This window comes from Ovis aries, chromosome 16, assembly GCF_016772045.2.
Source record: "Ovis aries strain OAR_USU_Benz2616 breed Rambouillet chromosome 16, ARS-UI_Ramb_v3.0, whole genome shotgun sequence".
Classification (NCBI taxonomy): Eukaryota; Metazoa; Chordata; class Mammalia; order Artiodactyla; family Bovidae; genus Ovis; species Ovis aries.
This window is the reverse complement of record NC_056069.1, coordinates 61916963-61937003: the sequence shown is the minus strand read 5'-3', so window position 1 is coordinate 61937003 and position 20041 is coordinate 61916963. Positions and strand designations below refer to the sequence as shown.

General features: G+C 39.5%; 1 protein-coding gene across 3 annotated transcripts in view; it reads right to left on the bottom strand.

The window, feature by feature from the left end:
- The window catches only part of CTNND2 (catenin delta 2), a 1117159-nt gene that overhangs the window by 490676 nt on the left and 606442 nt on the right, over nt 1-20041 (bottom strand). For 2 of the 3 annotated variants that reach the window (XM_027980164.3, XM_027980165.3), the window contains exons 4-5: nt 16867-16901; nt 15715-15831 (exon numbers count right to left, since the gene is read on the bottom strand). In XM_027980164.3, the coding sequence (XP_027835965.2) occupies nt 15715-15831; nt 16867-16901 (152 nt within the window). Of the gene's footprint in view, nt 1-15714; nt 15832-16866; nt 19357-20041 lie in introns of those variants that run through there. The other variant, XM_042233932.2, reaches the window with a different exon arrangement.

The window sequence follows — 20041 nt, the reverse complement described above, 5'->3', positions numbered from 1 at the left end:
ACCCAGGGAAATGGAATATTGCTTTTAGTGCCATTAATTGCTCCAGAAGAATCTTGAACTATGAGCAACAGTTAGTCACCATGTCCTATTAGAGCATCAAAAGCAGACGCCACCCTTCAGCAGGTGCGTTTCAGGACATGCACCTAAGGGGACACGGTGAGTTCTTTGTCCCCTGTCATGGGACCGTCCTCAAAGCTAAGCCCAGATGTATTTTTCCAAAATACATCAGCCCTGGAAGCCAGAAAGTAGATAGGAAACTGTTTTCAGAGAAACAGATCAAAATCAAAGGTGTATGTGCCCTTGATCTGATCAAGACACACCAGTTCTACCTGGACAGTGGGGAGACATTCCAAAGGAACTGTAGAGTTCAGGGACATGGGACCCACCATTAAACCTAGGAGGGCATCCCGACTGTCATATCAGTGTCTCAATATGTTTTCAAATATATGAATTAATTTAAGAACACATTGTTGTTTAGGTGCTGACTCATGTCCCATTCTTCTGCACCCGCATGGACTGTAGCCCGCCTGGCTCCTCTGTCCATGGGATTCTCCAGGCAAGAATACAAGAAGGTTGCCATCTCCTTCTCCAGGGGATCTTGCCAACCCAGGGATCAAACCCGTGCCTCCTGCTTGGCAGGTGGATTCCTTACCGCTGAGCCACAAGGCAGCTCCCAAACACATAATAACCTGCTCTGAAAAAAAAGCCCTCGCATCTTTGTCACTATTCTGAGGAGTGTGAACAGGGGTGTGCAGAGGTCCGCCAGAGTCACACACTCGGTAAAAGGAAGATGAGAAGCTGTTCTTGCCTTCTGTCTCCGACTCCAGGAGTTATGGTCGGTTAACATCCAGGCAACTATTTAAATCATACACACACATCAACATTAATGGGTTGAAAAATTCTTCCCTAAATAGAAGTCACTTTGTGGGAGGGACCTTCACACCTCAGGGCGTGGTAGTGCTTCTTCAAAGAACCTCTCCTTAGAGATTCCCGGTGTTGGCTAGGGGAAGCCTGCTGTCCTCCAGGAGTGGGGCAGATGTCAACCTCAGCAGATAGAAAGGCAGAAGCGTTCGTTTCTTGCATGAAAAATTCAGGATCACTTACAGGTCATATTAGCGTCCACTAAAGTATATAGTCAGCTTCTCAAATTAACTAGATATTTTAGCTTCCCTGCTCATGTGCACTCATTTTCTTCACATGGATTTAAGAAAAAAGTTATTTATCTGGCTGTGTCAGGTCTTAATTGCATCACACGAGATCTACTGCTGTGGCACACGGACTCTCCAGCTGTGGCTCAAGGGCTCGGGAGCTGTGGTGCCTGGGCTTACACTGCTCCAAGGAACATGGGCTCTTAGTCCCCTGATCAGGGATTGAACCTGTGGTCTCTGCATTGCAAGCTGGATTCCTAACCCCTGGACCACCAGGGAAGTCCCCTTTACATGAATTTAAAAAGACTCCATTTAGAATTGTTAATTCTTATTTGCTTTAGCTAAACATCAGTTTCAGAAAAGAGTAAACCTTAATTAAACTATGTACTTTGCAATAACAGAGAAAAGGCCAGAGGTTTACAAAGTGGCATTCCCAAGTCATTATTTGGATTGCAATCATGCCAGCTGGAGTGGGAGTATGTTGGAAAAAAAAAAAAAATCCCGGGCCAGAACATAGAAGAGCTGGTGCGCTCTAGTCCATTTCTTCATGTATGACATCACAGATGATGAAGGCAAGGATAGCAAACGAGCTCCCCTTCCCTGAGTGTTCACTAAGTTCCAGGGACTGTTCTGAGCAGCTGATACCTATTAATCCCTGGAATCCTAACAAGATTTCTATAGAAGTGCAGGAATCCGCATGTATGCTGACATTGCTGAGGGTCCCACTGCCTGAGAACACACAGCAGTCATGGCGTGCCTGGTGCAAGCAAGGCAGGGTGGCTTCAGAGAGCTCGTTCTTATCACACTTCATTATTTGTCCTCTAAAATTTTAATCTCTGCAAATTTGAGCGCCTAATGAGATAATGGATGTGAAAGTGCTTGAAAAAATATAAACTGCTACACAAATGTCGGTTATTAGTATTATTATCTAATTATCTAATTAATGAGCCACGTGGCCTGAGAATAAAACCCTGACTGGAATCGGTCCTGAAAACCAGATTCTAGTTCCGTCCCATCCATATATCAGTGTTTTCTTTCAACACCCTCTAGTAAAAGTAAAGTTGCTCAGTCGTGTCTGACACTTTTCTACCCCATTGACTGTAGCCTGTCAGGCTCCTCCGTTCATGGAGTTTTCCAGGCAAGAATACTGGAGTGGGTTGCCATTTCCTTCTCCAGGGGATCTTCCCAGTGCAGGGACTGAACCCGGATCTCCAGTATTGCAGACAGACGCTTTACTGTCTGAGCCACCAGGGAAGCCTGCAAGACCCTCTAAGCTTCCCTTTTACAAACAGGACACACGAGGCATAGATCCTTAAAATGGCTTGGAAATAAAAACGAAACCAAACAAAACCTAGGGTCAGAGAAAGAGATAAGGAAGAGAAGGTTCTCTCTTAACCTGAAATTCCATTCTCTGTCACACCTTGAAACCCACTCTCAGACTTGTGGTTTAAATGTCACCTCCTCCATGCAGCCTGCCCTGATGTCTGATTGCCCTGGGGAAATTAACCACACCCCCATCTCTGCTGCCTTAATACTGCGCATAGCCTCTGAGAAATTTCAACAGAGAAATTTGTAGTCTTACACAGCAAATGGTAAAGAACCTGTCTGATAATTCAGGAGACATAAGAGATGCAGGTTTGATCCCTGGGTTGGGAAGATTCCCTGGAGGAGGGCATGGCAACCTACTCCAGTATTCTTGCCTGAAGAGTCCCATGGACAGAGGAGCCTGGTGGGCTACAGTTCATGGGATAGCAAAGAGACTCCACTGAGGAGACTTAGCAAGCACACACACAGCAATAGGTTTTCTGGAAGGAGAGTAACAAAATAAAAACAAGGAGTCTGAACATTTATGTGAAAGCTGCTGCATTCAGATACTTGGAGACTCTAGAGACCGTGGATTTCCTGGAGTGGAGAAAAAGGAGACGAGAAGAAATGGAGGAAATCTCAATTGGGGTAATGGCCATGGTAGGAAGGAAGGGAAAATCGTGCATTTAAGAGACCGTTTTTAAAGCTCATTGGTACTTGGAGACTAGTAGACAGGAAGGGAAGGCCCGCCCAAATGACCGGACACTCTTTAGCTGGCCGCTCGAACGATCTCGCTGACACTGCAGTGTGTGCGGGGAGGACGCCCACGGTGCAGATAAGTCTTTTCTAGAAAACCGAGCCGACAGGACAGAGCTCTTACGATCAGGCACACACCTTCTGTTTCTACAAGGTTTAAGGTGATTTATTGGCTGACACTAATTATGGTCTGTTTCAGTTGAACATCTGTCCCGGAAAGCAATAAATATTCACTAAGCGAGGTGAAAAAGCAAAAGCTCCCCTCACATGCCACTTGAAGGAGGAGGAGACCTGTGTTGGGGAGTTGATACTTTGGGGAAAGACAGGCTTCATTTTTTAAATTACAGAGTTGTTGGAGATGGTGGGAGTTGACATATTTAGAAAGGCACTCTGGCTTGATTCTTAAACTGTCTCTAAGAGACTAAATTATCTTTTGAGATCTTAATTTCCAAGATCAAAGTTTGGTGGTGGTGGGTGGTTTAGTTGCTCACTTGTGTCCAACACTTGAGATCCTGTGGACTGTAGGCCACCAAGCTCCTCTGTCCCTGGGATTCTCCAGGCAAGAATCCTGGAGTAGGTTGTCATTCCCTTCTCCAGAGGATCTTCCTGGCCCGGGGATTGGACCCGCATCTCCTGCATTACAGGCAGATTCTTTACCAGCGAGGCACCAGGGAAGCTCAGATCAAAGTTTGGTTATATAGAAATGAAGTTTTAGAACAGAAATGCAGCTATCTGAGTCATCAGGGGTAGAAGCTGAAGCCACAAGAATGAGGCAAGGTCTCTAAGATATCAATTTAATTCCTAGGGATTATTTTACCATCAGAAGAAAAGAATTATTAACAAGAAATGTACTAAAATAAACAGCTATGAGATCTAGGCAATGTCTCACACAGACGCTCAGTGAATGCTTTGTTAGGTTGTTAATTCAGGCTAATCAGGAATAATAAACACACAAATTGAGACTGACAAGTTTAGGACTGGATACACAACAAAAGCAGTTTTGTTAAGATTTCCATTTATCAGGAAGTTTAGAAACATTCTTTACTTTTAGGCTTAACTGACTCTTTCAAAATGATATAAAAATCTTATCTTTACGTAGACCATGAAAAATGAAGCCAACAAGACTCACACACATAACTATAACTGTCAGAGAATTTGACTCATTTCTACCCTCTTGTTATGCAATCTTTGTGGAAGGCTGAGAATAATTTGAAGGTTAAGTATTATTTTAATTGAGAGTAAATTTTTAGAGCAACAACAAATAAAAAGAAGCGGGGAATCTTTTAAAAGGCAAATGGTGAATGAGTAAGAAGAAAAGAAATCGTGGAAATTATTATATACAGTAAGTTCCATACATACGAACCTTTAATGTGCAAACTTTCAAAGACACAAAACACGTGTTCGCATGTCCAATTGCCTAAGTTAGTTCATGCGTCTGGTGTACACTGTCACATGCAGGCATCCTCTAGAGTGGTTGTGTTTTATGTGCTTTATCGTATAGAAGTGTTCAGAGTACAGTGGTGAAGTATTTTTGCCTGGAGAATCCCATGAACAGAGGAGCATGGTGGGTGTTCATGGGGTCACACAGAGTTTCATACAACTGAGCACTGGGTGATGACGAGCAGTGATAAACGGGTTGTCCTCTCCTGCCCTTCACTAGTAACTTGAAAAGGTATGTAGGAGTTTCACTGGGGCATTAATTTAAAAACAATATTTCAGTCCATCTACCATCCCTAAAATTAACTGAGGGCAGAAACTCAAGCAGCTTGTTACATAGCAAAGCTTAGGGCTTGTTCTACTAGCAGCTGTGTTCTTCTTTTTTTTCCCCCACAGTGGACCATTTTTAAAGTCTTTATTGAATTTGTTACAATATCACTTCTGTTTCATTTTTTGTTCGTTTGTTTGTTTTGGCTGCAAGACAAATGGGATCTTAGTTCCCTGACCAGAGAGTGAACCTGCGCTCCCTGCTTGGGAAGGTGAAGTCTAAACCACTGGGCTGCTGGGGGCGTCCCAGCAAATGTGTTCTTAAACTTGACTTCTAAGTCTCTTCCTTCAGAATATCTGTTTCCTCTGGTCAGCTGCTTTCAGTGTACAATGCTCTACATGAAAATGAAAACTTGGAAGGTCCTAAGAATAGAGAAGCAGTCATTTAGTTTTTAAACTGATTTAGATTCAACCAATGCTACTGATCTAACTAGTCTGCTTAATCAAGTTTGACTTGGTATAAGAATAAATGAAAAATGGATAAAGCTCTTACCCTAAATATAGTAAGTCAGTTTCTTTACATCTGTATACAGTGGAGGGAAATGAATAAAATATCATTTATTACAAAATAAACACTTCAAATATATAACTTCCCTTTAAAATGTACAGCTCAAGACTTTTATTGTGCATGGGATTTTACATGTTGTTTTATTCATAGAACAGTATTTTTATAGCTCGCTCTAGTTCCCAACTACTTCCTTATAAAGTTTTGTCTTATTTACCATTAAAAAAACTAATATAACACAAAAATGAGGAAAATCATTATATGTATTCCTCTATAAATTAACAGTCTAAAGATAATAGATTCATACTTCTCACTATCAGTCATTGTGAAAAGAAATAGAAAACTAATACAAATCACTTTAGAAGAAAACAAAATTTAAAAGCTAAATTTTGAAAACATAGCTTAAAGAACTAATTTTTGATTTGACGCAAATCACAGACTTTTTTCTAAGTATTTGTATGGTTTGCGCACACATTTATTCAAATTCCCAATCAAGTAAAGAATGACTTCCTGGCCCTTGCATTATTCCCTCAAAACTAGAGTCGTTTTGAGACTTCCCTGGAGGTCCTATTAAGACTGTGCCTCCGCTGCAGGGGACTCAGGTTCAATCCCTAGTCAGGGAACTAAGATCCCACATGCCTCAAAGAGCTTTTATTCACCACATGAGTGACGTAGAATACTATTCAGGACACCAAAACTGGAAAGTATTTAAAAGAAAAGGTTGCATCACACACTTTCCACGAGCCATCAGAGCAAAGATGCTATCACGTGCCATGCAGCCTCCAGGAAGCTTCACTGAACACTCTGTGTGTGTGACTCTCAGTCTGTTTTGTTTGTTTGTTTAACTTACTTTATTCAAGTATAATTTATTTACAATATTGCATCAATTTCTGCTGCACAGTCAGATGCCTCAGTTATACATATATACATATATGTACATCCCTTTTCATATTCTTTTCCATTATGGTTTATCACAGGATATTGACCAACCCAGGCAGCATATTAAAAAGCAGAGACATTGCTTTGCCAACAAAGATCCATCTAGTCAAAGCTATGGTTTTTCCAGCAGTCAGTAGTCCAGTAGTTTTTCCAATTGGACCATAAAGAAGGCTGAGCACTGAAGAATTGATGTTTTGGAATTGTGGTTTTAGAGAAGACTCTTGAGAGTCCCTTGGCTTGCAAGGAGATCCAACCAGTCCATCCTAAAGGAAATCAGTCCTGAATATCATTGGAAGGACTGATGCTGAAGGTGAAGCTCCAATACTTTGGCCACCTGATGTGAAGAACTGACTCACTAGAAATGACCCTGACGCTGGGAAAGATTGAAGGCAGGAGGAGAAGGGGATGACAGAGGATGAGATGGCTGGATGGCATCACCGACTTGAATGACATGAGTTTGAGCAAGCTCTGGGAGTTGGTGATGGGCAGGGAAGCCTGGCGTGCTGCAGTCCATGGGGTCACAAAGAGTCAGACACGACTGAGCGACTGAACTGAGCTATGGTTCTCTGTGTGCTATACAGTGGGACCATGTTCACTCATCCGATATACAATAGTTCGCACCTGCTAATCCCAAACTCCCATTCCATCCCTCTCCCACCCCCTTCTCCTTGGTAATCACTAATCTGTTCTCTGTGTGACTCTCATTCTCTGATTGTGTAAGAACGAGTAAGGAAAGGTGGATGGTATTATGGGATTATTGTGAAAATGGGTACTTCTGCAGTCCCTGAAAAGTTCTTGAGGACCCCCAGGAATCCCCAGTACACTCTGGGAAACTCTGCCCTACTTTACCCCCATTGGCTTTGTCACTGCTGGGAGCAATTACCTATCTGACCTTACAGTATTTAGAGTGCTCAATTTCAGCCTTTTCTGCCCATTACATAAATGCCAAGGGCAGAGACTCTTTGTGCTGTTGTTAATAAGTGCTTAAATGCTGCATGCTAAATCGTTTTAGTACTGTCTGACGTTGTGCAACCCTATTGACTGTACCCCTCCAGGCTCCTCTGTCTGTGGGATTCTCCAGGCAAGAACACTGGAGTGGGTTATCATTTCCTTCTCCAAGGGATCTTCTGGACCCAGGGATCAAACTCACATTATGTCTCCTACTCTGGCCGGCAGGCTCCTTACCACTGGTGCCACCTGGGCTTGAAACAGAGGTTTTAAAAAATGTATCACCTATCTGAGCCTATAGCTTTACAATCAAAACCTAGTATATTAACATTTGATGTTATCAGTTGCTGTTGAAGTGACTTATTGTTTGGTCAGTGGCAATTACTTCTAGGGAAATCCTATAAGATGTCTTCATAAGGTATTACCAGGGGACCCCACCCTCCACTGTGCCCCAGGGAAAATTCTGCTTATTTTGACTTTCTCATGGGAGCTTTCTGCCTCTCTCCATTTCGTCACTTCTACCAGCTTTCATCTGACCCTCGTATTTGCATGTGGGGCGCGTAGGGTGCCTTGACAATTTCAGGCCCCAATTATGTTTTCATTAAAAATCTCTGCCAGGCTCTAAAATCTGTGCTTGATTCCAGGAGACCCTGAGAACACAGATGAGAATGATGTTTTTAATGAGAAATTTGCATTTTTTTCCTCCTGCTTAGGGAATGGATAAGGAGCAGTTGGTATTTTAGGTGTTTGCCCATCCCTTCATTTCCTAGGTCTGCCTCTGAGCTGGTGATCTCTTTGCGGAAGCTATAGCATGCTTCTCAAATGTCTATGTGATAGAAAGACATACATCTCTCTGTCTGTGATAGAAAGAAATATGATACTTAAGTGGGTTGCCATGCCCTCTTCCAGGGGAATCTTTCCAACCCAGGGACTGAACCCAGGTCTCCTGCTTTGCAGATGGATTCTTTACTGATTCAGCCATGAGAGAAGCCCAGAAAGAAATATAAGAGAAAGAAATAGAACCTTAGCTGAAGAAGAGGTAAAGGTCCAGTCTGGAAGAAAAGATAATGACAGCTTTCTGGAGGATATTACTATATACCCTGTGTGCTACTTGGGTGTTTTCCCCCACTTTTGTTTATACTTTCCCCTGCCAACTTCCCATGGGCTTTGTAACACCAAAGGTAGTGGGGTGGGTGGATGTGATTGAACCTGGAAAGGAAAGAAAAGGATGCATGAAGCATCAGACAATTTCAGGCTTCAATTCTGACCAATTTGTGGAGCGGAGACTGGCTTGTTTGCATTTCAAAAACTTTGGACCGAAGGGTATATGATGAAGAAATACAAGGAATGAACAACCAAGGATGTACTCAATTGACTTGAATAAATACATGCCCAGGAAGGGACTTGGGGTCTCTGGGCCCAGGTGACAGTCCTCAGCTACTTGTGGAGTGAGGGGAACAGTAGGGCTGGAATCTAGATCTTGTGGCTCCAAGGGCAGGATGGATTACCTTGGACCCCTACCTACCCAGAGTCTCTGCACCCCATCAGGTCTAACTGAGGATCTGGTTTCCACCCTATCAGATTATCAACAGTGAGTCACATTATTTATATATTTATCATCTTGATTACTCTAATCACTATAAAAGTGTCATCCTCCCAAACCACTTCTGAATCCTTTGTTGCCACGCTTGCCAGGAATTGCAAAAATATTCACCTCCCAAGGTTGTCTCTTATCTTTATTATTATTCCATAAGAATGTAAGGGGTTATATTTTATAGTATTTTTAATAACCCAATCTCTCAATGGTTTTTCCACCTCATGGAATTAAACATATTTGCAGTAATTAAATGAAGATGACAGACTGTAAATCAAGAGGAAGTAATGTATTCCTTTCTATCAAACTATATATGATCACTCTATTTAGATTTTACCTGCTCAGAATGGTAACCTTTATGATTGATTCTTAATTTTTTGAATATATTCTGAATTGAGAACTCAATTAAATAACATTCCTTTCTTTGCCATAATATTCAGAATATATTAAGCTCCTAAGATTTCCTTCCTACTGAATGCTGGGATTTTCTAGGATGTGGTAGAATTTCAATTTGTCCAAGTGCTATAGAAACAAATAATTACTATTTCATGATATTCAACAACACTATCTATAAACACAGAAGGGGGCTTCCCCAGTGGCTCAGTAGTAAAGAATCCGCCTGCAATGCAGGAGACACAGGAAATCCAGATTCGATCCCTGGGTTGGGAAGATCCCCTGGGGAAGGAAATGGCAACCAACTTCAGTATTCTTGCCTGGGAAATCCCATGGACAGAGGAGACTAGCAGGCTACGGTTCATGGAGTCTCAAAAGAGCTGGACATGACTTAGTGAAGAAACAAGTAAACATATAAGCCATCCCCTATCCCCCCACAAGAAGCACATTTCCTCTCTGATTTTGACTTACAAATGTTTTTAATCTCTGACTTTGTATCTCCAAGGATGCGTGGATCAAATAACATGCTTGGTCCATGACATACAGTTTGGGTCAAGCTGTGTATTATATGCGAAGCTAATGGCTCTATTGTTGCTGTTGTACGGTCACTCAGTTGGATCTGACTCTTTGTGCCCCCCTGGACTGAAGCACTCCAGGCTTCCCTGTCCTTTACTGTTTCCCAGAATTTGTTCAAACTCATGTCTATTGAGTTGGTGATGATATCTAATCATCTCCTCCTCACCGCCCTCTTCTCCTTTTGCCTTCAATCTTTCCCAACATCAATGGCCCTGCTGCTACTGCTGCTAAGTCACGTCAGTCGTGTCCAACTTTGCGCGACCCCACAGACGGCAGCCCACTAAGCTCCTCTGTCCCTGGGATTCTCCAGGCGAGAACACTGGAGTGGGTTGCCATTTCCTTCTCCAATGCATGAAAGTGAAGTCACTCAGTCATGTCCGACTCTTAGCGACCCCATGGACTGCAGCCCACCAGGCTCCTCCATCCATGGGATTTTCCAGACAAGAGTACTGGAGTGGGGTGCCATTGCCTTCTCCGCAATGGCCCTGAGCCTCTGTCAATAACTTTTTTTTTTTTTTTCAGTAAAACAACGGCAATTCTTCCAGTGACTCCATGTCATGTATTTGTTAGAGTTGAAATTACACAGCTGGCAGCCATAGAATAGTGGCGGGTTGGCAAAGGTTGTACAAATGATTTACATACTGTTTATGATAGCACTTTAAAAAAAAATGCAAAGTGTTGGGAAACACTGATAAGTGTGGGACACTGTAGTTCATATTGCTGGAGCAGTTATTGCTTGCCTTAGGGTCAAGAAGGTGGGTTTACTAAAATTCAAAGTTTATTTTAATCAGACCCTGGAAAGAAAAATAACAAAAGCTTTTAAACACAATGAATTACGTATTAAGTGCTTAGGGACTGAGACTGGTTGCCACTGTACATTTTTCAAGCTGGTTTTAGACTGTCTTTAGTGTTGTTTTGGTCTCTTTCAGGTTAGGACTAAGATTCCAGCTCTCAAGGGCAGTGTGCCAGGTCCAATTTAGCATCAGCTACTTCATGTCTGTCCTAGCTAATGAGACTATTGATTGAATCATCACAAAAACAAGGGATGGGCAGAATCTGATGGGCGTGTGCTAATTATATGAAACACATCAAAGCACTGGTACATAGGAATATGTTATATCTGTGTAAAGATAAACATGGCATGTTGTTCTAGAACTGAGTAGAATGTGGTGCCAACTATTCTCTTTGCTGCCCCATATTCATTCTCTGCCTTTCTCCCCACAGAGACTGTATCACAAGGGCCCCTTGGCACTTGATTTAAGACTAGACTTGGCCAGTGCAAGGCAGGAGGAGAGAGAGGCTAGAACGTTTATTCTTCTGTTCCCCCCAACCGTGCCTCCTGACTCTGCTGGCACTGCTTCGTAGATTTTTCCTTTGGGACTAAGGGTGGCAAGGGTTTCCATCTGTTGCTACTCCCCGAATACTTCTTCAGGCATCGACTGTTCCCTTAATCTTGCTCACTCGTTTGTAAATGGACCTTTAATTAAATTCTCTTCATTTAAACTCTTTTTGAGAAGACTCTATTTTCCATCTGGGCCCTGATACAAACACAAACAGCAATTAGGATTTTTATTTTCTGATATTCTGAGTACTTAAAATAAGCAATAATTGATCCCTCAAATGATAATTATCTACTCAATATTTTAAAATTAATTCCCTAAATGTTACTTCATTCAGTCTCAAACTGGCTCTGAAAATGTTAAGAACCAATGTTTCTTAAGAATAACAATATTCCATAGTTTACTGTGATTCAGATCCTTTAGCATAAAATTTCAAGCAGCATTTGAATCACCTGGGTTTGTTGTTTGTTTTCATTTTACTTTGTTTAAGCTCCAATCCTTTGGCCCCCTGATGTAAAGAGCCAACTTATTGGAAAAGACCCTGATGCTGGGAAAGATTGATTACAAGAGGAGAACGGGGGCGACGGAGGATGAGATGGTTGGATGACATCACCGAAAACTCTGGGAGATAGTGAAGGACAGAAAAACTTGGCGTGCTGCAGTCCATGGGGTCGCAAAGTCCATGGGGACATGACTTAGTAACTTAGCAACAACAACGACAATCTTCAAACAAGAAGCAGGGCCTTCAAAAATGAACAATTAACTCCTAGGAGTCTTCAAAAAGAAAAATCAGTATATAATAACATAAACTAATCTTTCTGATAATCAAAAATTCAGCAGTTAGCAAATCTATTTTAAAAACCCTTACTAGTACATTTAAATTTCCTGTAATAAAGATAAATCTTTTGCAGGTAATGTTTGGACATGTTTTACAGAAATTCAAAAGTGAACACTGAACCTTCTATTTCTCCTGTGTGTAGTGTCTCAGTTTAGAAATTCACAGACTTCTTCCGTGGCTCAGTCGTAAAGAATCCACGGGCCAATACAGGAGACATGGGTTCGATCCCTGGTCCAGGAAGATCCCACATGCCTTGGAGCAACTAAGCCCGTGGGCCACAGCTATTGAGCCTGCACTTTAGAGCCTGGGAACTGCAACTACTGAGCTCTCAGCTGCAACGACTGATGCCCTAGAGCCCAGCTCCACAACAAGAGAAGCCACTGCAATGAGAAGCCCGAGCACCCAAACTAGAGAGAAGGCCCTGCTTGCTCCAACTAGAGAAAAGCCAGCTTAGCAAATGCACTGCCAAACAAATTAAATTTAGGATGTTTGGGATTATTAGTTGACAAAGTTATTTTTTAAAAGTTCATATAGCTGTTTATCTCCTCTAATATTTATCTCTTCTACTCTTTAATTTTATATTATGTTATCTCTGCACTGCTTTTATAATTTATTTCCATCTTCCTAGCTTATTTTGATTTATTTAGCTCTTTTTAAGGTGTCCCATATAAAGGGATGCTGAGCTCATTATTATCTTTTATTTTTAATAATAAAATTTCGATTTCCTCTGAATGCATTTTTTTGCCATACCCTTATGCTTTCATTATAAAATGTTGCAATTTCATTTGCTTTGTAAATATAAAAGAGTATGTAATTTTCTTCCTGCTTTCACATTTGATTCGGTAAACCCAAAAGTATGTTTCTTAATTTTAATGTTATTATATTTTTGCTTATCATTTATTGTTTACTTTTAATTTTACTGAATTATTATAAAAGAATGTGGCCTTTCTATACTTTATAACTTTTAGAATTATCTTTACAGCCCATTAGCTGATCAATTTTTATAAATTTTCCTTGGACATATAAAGCAAATGGTTATTGTTATTCAAAAAGTATACCTTTAAAAAATTCATTTAATGCATTGATTTGTTAATTATTTATCCAACTTTCTGTGGCTTCTTCTCCTGTTATTCAGTCTTATTCTGAGAACGTTCACATTATTTTTCATCAATCTCTTTCATTTTTAATATTGAGACGTTATGTTGTTTGGCACATGTATGCTCACCAGATTTTGCCATATGATTATAAGTTAATATATTTTCACTACATAATTCCTTTTTGGCCCTGCTTAGTGATTCTGTGGTAAATTCCACTTTATTTCACATTATTCTTCCCAATCCTACTCTTTGTGGTTGTTGTATTTGCCGTCATTTCTTTGTCTATTCTACTTGTCTATTTGTCCGTTAGTATTTGTCTAAATAGTAAATGCCTATTTATTTCAACATTTACTTCATTAATATAAGTGTGCATATTAAACATACCTCATGATTTTATCATTTTCTACAAATCTGAATTTTTATTTTTTTTTCTGAGAATTCAGCATGCTTACATGTAGTACTAGATTGATATACTTGATTTATCACTTCTATTTTAACTTGTTTGCCTATTACTCTTTTTTTCCTTTTTTCTGTACTTTCCATGAATAAAAGGTTATACCCTCTCTTAAAATCATAATAAAATTATTACATAATAATATATAATAAAAGTATTATATAAAAATAACATAGCCTCTATCATCCTGCCAAGAAGTTTTATTTCTGCTTTCCTTACTCTCAATAAAATGAGTGCATGTGCCTCAAATATTAATTAAATATATTAATAATTCTAACTACAACTGCCCCTACAGAGTAAATATTTTATAGGCTTTGAGAAACAAAAGGAAACAATCTTACACTGTAAAATATAAAATACAGAGAACAAGTATAATACACTCATGCATCTTACTTTAGAAGCTTTAATGAGAGGATGTAAATGGTTAAACCAGCATATTCATGATGATATTATTTTAAGAGTCATGGTGTTATAAAGATCATAGAGAAAATGAACTAATATGTACATTAAATGGTTTTAGGATCACCATGCTATCTCACGCTTATATCTTTCCTTTATATAGTAAACATTGATGGGTTTTCAAGGAAATTATACTTTTTCAAAATTAAGGAATAAAATGCTCCACGGATTTCTGGTGTAGAAATTATTAGGGTAATGTCTGTTTTAATGATTTAATTTTGAGCTTTTTGTGGGATTTTATTAAAGCAGGTCAAGAGAATTTTATGATTTATTAAAATGAGGCTTGTTTCAGCTCAGAGAACTTCTATTTCTAAGTTTCAGCCACTCTGGTTGAAAAACATATAATTAAGTAGAAAAAAAATCTTTAAATATTTATTGAGATTAATATAGCCATGCAAGATAGCTAAAGATAGAAATGTAAAGAGTTCTAGCACTATATAAACAGTATTGCATACATTATACAATTCTATCTATTTTGCTACAGAACTGTTCCAACGTTTAAGATCCCTACCAACAGTCATCTGTATGAGTAAAGCCTTGACTGTGTGCTCAGTCATGTCCAGCTCTTTGGGACCCCATGAACTGTAGCCCACCAGGCTCCTCATCCATAAGCTGTAGGCCATGAGGCTCCTCTGTTCATAGAATTTTCCAGGTAAGAATTTTGGAGTAGGTTGCCATTTCCTACTCCAGGGGAACTTTCTGACCCAGAAATCAAACCTGTGTCTCTTGAGTCTCCTGCATGGGCAGGCGGATACCTTTACTACTGCACCACCTGGGAATCTCTCACAGTTAAGTTTAAAGCATACAGCATGTCGATAAAACAACTATATGATGAATTCATACAATTTGCTAATCTAGATGCCAAAAAGGATGTCAAAGACTTGGTTGAGAATCACCAATATGTCAATAGTTGGTGAGAAATCTCGATGCTAATTACTGACTTGTTATGTTAGTCGCTCAGTCATGTCTGATTTTTTGTGACCCCATGGACTGTAGCCCGCCAGCCTCCTCTATCCATGGGATTTTCCAGTAAGAATACTGGAATGGGTGGGTAGTCATTCCCTTCTCCAGGGGATCTTCCCAACCCAGGGATCGAACCTCAATCTCTTGCACTGTGGGCAGACTCTTTACCATCTAAGCCATCAGGGAAGCCCCCATTACTGACTTAAGAGAGTTTATAATCAAATATTAAGTTCATAATCAAATATTAGTGTGGGGTAATGCAGGAAGGAAGTAGACGAGAGTGGAATGAAATTGATAAAATAAGCATAAACACATCTTGAAGTCCTAAGGATATGGCTCACGATTTAACTATATTAATATTAATGGGCTTCCCTGGTGGCTCAGCTGGTAAAGAATCCACCTCCAATGCAGGAGACCTGGGTTCGATCCCTGGGTTGGGAAGATCCCCAGGAGAAGGGAATGGCTACCCATTCCAGTATTCTGGCCTGGAGAATTCCACGGACTGTGTGGTCCATGGGGTCGCCTCCCATTCCATGGGACATGACTGAGCCACTTTCACTTCACTTTCATCAATATTAATGACATAATGCTCTTATATTTTAATTGTCTTCAAGCTTAATTACCATTAGACTTACTTTCACTTGTTGAATAGTCTTGTGGGTCAAGTATTCCTGATTCCTGTAGTGATCTAATACAGGAGTCCACCAGTTCAAGACCTGTTGTGAGCTCATCTTCGATATCTTTTTGACCATCTGAAATGCAATATTTCAGAGAGATGAACAAGCACATGGTTTCTTCAACATTAAAGCTTAAGACTATCACTTAATAATCAAAAACATAGTAACTAAAACTATTCAGTTCAGTTCAGTCACTTAGTCGTGTCCAACACTTTGCAACCCCATGGACTGCAGCACACCAGGACTCACTGTCCATCACCAACTCCCAGAGTTTACTCAAACTCATGTCCACTGAGTCAGTGATGCTATTACTTTTATGAAATTCTCATTAGGTATCACATTATAAACCCTGGTCAACCACTATTAAAAACCAAGGTTAGCCAATTATATGTGTCCATGAAAAACATAAAGTTACTAGGGAATTGGGAAAACTTAACTCCCATGAACTGTTGAGCTTTCTAAACAATATCACTTAATTTTAGTGTCATGTTTTATCAAATTTATTTTTATAAGTTTCTTTCTAAAGTTCTTAAGAAAATTAACCAATAGAGGTATGTGTAGAAGTAAGTATAAATGCTCATCAAGAAGTTGTATTTTAAATTTAACTGTCCATCAGCCGATGAATGGATAAAGAAGATGTGGTGTGTTTGTGTATATATATACACGTACACAATGGAATATTACTCAATGTAAAAAAGAATGAAATAATGCCATTTCCAGCAACATGGATGGACCTAGAGATTATCATATTGAGTGAAGTCAGAGAAAGACAAATACTTATTTATCATTTGTGTGTGGAATCTAAAATATGATACAAATGAACTTGTTTGCAAAACAAAATGATCCATGGACATAAGAAAACAAACATGATTACCAATTGAGAAAAGGGGTAGGAGAGGAACAAATTAGGGGTTTGGGATTAGCAGATATAACCTACTATATGTAAAACAGACAAACAAAAAGAAATGACGGTATAGCACAAGGAACAAGATCGACTATCTTATAATCATAATGGAAAGGAATACAAAAAAGTATGCATGTTAATATATACAGATTATATAACACTGTAATTCAAGTATACTTCAATAAAGAAAAGAAGCTGTACCTTACCTTGTGATTGCCAGTGAAACTGCTCTTCTGCTGAACTGTAAAAAAGAGAATACATAGATATAATGAATTTGTTACAAATTAAAGGTCTCTAGACTGTAAGACGCAAATGTACATTAAGTTAGTAATGGGAGCTCCATGGAATTCCTTTTAATTTCTTACTGGGAAAAGGCGTCCTGCTTTGATACAATCATAATTTTAATCTATTTGATATATACCTCTTTGGATTCACAGTATTAACATGTCATAAATGGACATCATTCAGTAGTTTTCAAAAGAAGAGCTGATTTTTTTACGAATCACAATCTACTGTACTTATCACTTACGACAGTTTCTATACACATGAAGCTCTACCCAACTGTAGCTATTTTAAAATATAAGTCTGAATAGTTTCATGTAAACTCTGTAAGGGGTTCTAATAAAGATATAACTTTCTCCATTTTCATTATAAAGAGATAAAATAAATCTGCACCTTTTCCTAGACATACCTTATAAGCAGTTCCTTTTAGCTGTTTATTATATTTCAAATTAAGTAATATAAAAATCATAATACTTTACCACCCACCAACTATACAGTTCCCAAGTTTCCACTTTAGAAATATATCATATAATAAAAATGACCCAGGTAGAAAGGGTGGCTCATGTAAATAACATGCCAAAGATATTGTGCATATTGTACCTAGGTGGGCACATAAATTTACTCTGAATGGTTTATTTAAAATACATAAATAAATTGAAAATTTCTAAGTATGAACAGCTCTTTCATTATATATGCAAATAGTTCTAGCATACCCTTTTTTATATGTCAGTAATTTGTGGGAAATCTATATGACAATTACTGACAGGTATCATTTTGAGAATGATTTTCTACACCTATTTACTCGATCTTTTACTCTGATAAAGGCACTTCTATGAATAGCTCATCAGTTTCACAATAAAAAGTAGGTTTTAGAACTTTAATCTGTACCTTAGAAATGGTTTCTGAATACATTTGCTGGGGGAAAAGGCAATTCTGGTATAAATGAGTGTTCAGAATAGCCATGATTGATATACATGAATATAAGAGCCGTCCCTTAAGAGACTGTTTTAGGGCATCTTTCTCCTCAGCCAATCCATTTTAGCAAATTGGAAAATGGTTTTGCAATGATGAGCGCTATAGACAGTTGATACCTAAAATGATAACATTACAAATTCACTCTGACGCAAATTCTCCTTGCATCAAAAAGTGTATCACTATAAAGCAGTAACAACTAAGTGCAAGGTTTAACATGTAAAACAGAAATGCAATCCTATAGTTAATATTTAAAAAAATTACAAAGTATGTTCAGTTAGTAAGTGGCCTCTAATATAGGGGTGGGAAATGTTTTTAAAATTGTACTGAGTTGAATGGTATCCTTTCCCCCCAAAAGATGTGTCCACACGAAATCCCTAGAAATTGTGAAAGGCTACTTAGTGGGAAAGGGTTTTTAAAGATGTAATTAAGGTAAAGATCTTAAGATGAGAGCTTCTGAAAGTCAATGATCAATGTCCTTATAAAAGACACTAGTGGAGAAAGACACAGAGGAGGTCTTGTGAAGGTCTTGTGAAGGTGAATAACTCCAGGCAAGAGACTGGAGTTATGTATCATAAGCCAAGGAGTGGCTGGAGCCAGCAGAACCTGGGAGAGTTCAGAAAAGATCCTCTCTCCTTAGCATTCCTCCATAAAGAAGGCTGAGTGCTGAAGAATTGATGCTTTTGAATTGCGGCACTGGAGAAGACTCTTGCGAGTCCCTTGGACAGTAAGGAGATCAAACCAGTCAATCCTAATGGAAATCAACCCTGTATATTCACTGGAAGGACTGATGCTAAAGCTGAAGCTTCAATCCTTTGGCCACCTGATGAGAAGAGCTGACTTATTGGAAAAGATCCTGATGCTGGGAAAGATTGAGGGCAGGAGAAGATTGAGGGTGACAGAGGATGACATGGTTGGATGGCATCACCAACTCAATAGATAAGAGATTGAGCAAATTCCAGGAGATGATGAAGGACAAAGAAGCCTGGTGTGCTGCAGTCCATGGGGTCACAGAGTCAGACACGACTCAGTGACTGAAATGACTGAATTGAACTGAGGGAACAAAGCCCTGTCAGCATAGGTGATTTTGAACTTCTGAGAGAGTCAGTTCATTGGTAGGCTGATAAGAAGACCAGGGTTCCTGAGGAGGAGAAAGGGGTCTGGAGCCCTCTAGAAAGAGAAAGGAATCTGGGGCTCTCAAGGAGAAAAAGACATTTTCTACATGGCTTTGTTTTAATCAATGTAACAGTGTATCTTGCTCCAGGACATGTTTCTCCTTAACAAGAAGGTTTTCTGACCAATCTTGTTATCTTAAGAAGTATGTTGTGGGAATGGGTCTGGTTAAATCTAATCTTGTTAATTTCAGATGCATGTTATTGGAGTAGGTCTGGTAAAGTATATAAGGCCTTGATAAGACTAGTGATGGGGGCACTCACCATATGCCTCCTGATGTCTTTGTCAGAAGCTTTGTCTGTCCCTTTTGTTATTTTAATAAAACTCTGCTACACAAAAGCTCTTGAGTGATCAAGCCTAGTCTCTGGTCCCGAAACTAAATCTTCTTCTTCGGAGATCAAGAATCCAATATCGTTCACTGTAAGCTATAACTTCTGGCCCCCAATCTGTGAGGTAATGAATTTATTTTAAGACACTCGTTGTAGTAATTTGTCATGGCAGCCTAGGAAACCGCTACAGTATTTTTCTGGTATGATCAAATGTTTTCATAGTATAGCCTTCACGATTTACTATTATCTGTATGCTACTATGGGAGACCCAGGTTTGATCCCTGGGTTGGGAAGATCTCCTGGAGAAGGAAATGGCAACTCACTCCAGTATTCCTGCCTGGAGAATCCCAGGGATGGAGGAGCCTGGTAGGCTACAGTCCACAGGGTCGTAAAGAGTCGGACACGACTGAGCGACTTCACTTCACTTCATTTCAGTATGCTGCTACGTTTCGTGCCTTGTACCAATTCACTTCTTTGCTAAGTACTTATTGTATACTAGGGCTGTGCTAATTCATGACAATTACTTATATCTTTTGGTCCCTGGGGAGTAGCTATTTATTGATGCTAAATAACTTGGCCACATACAGCTCAATATTAAAAAAAAATTAAACGACATGATTAAAAA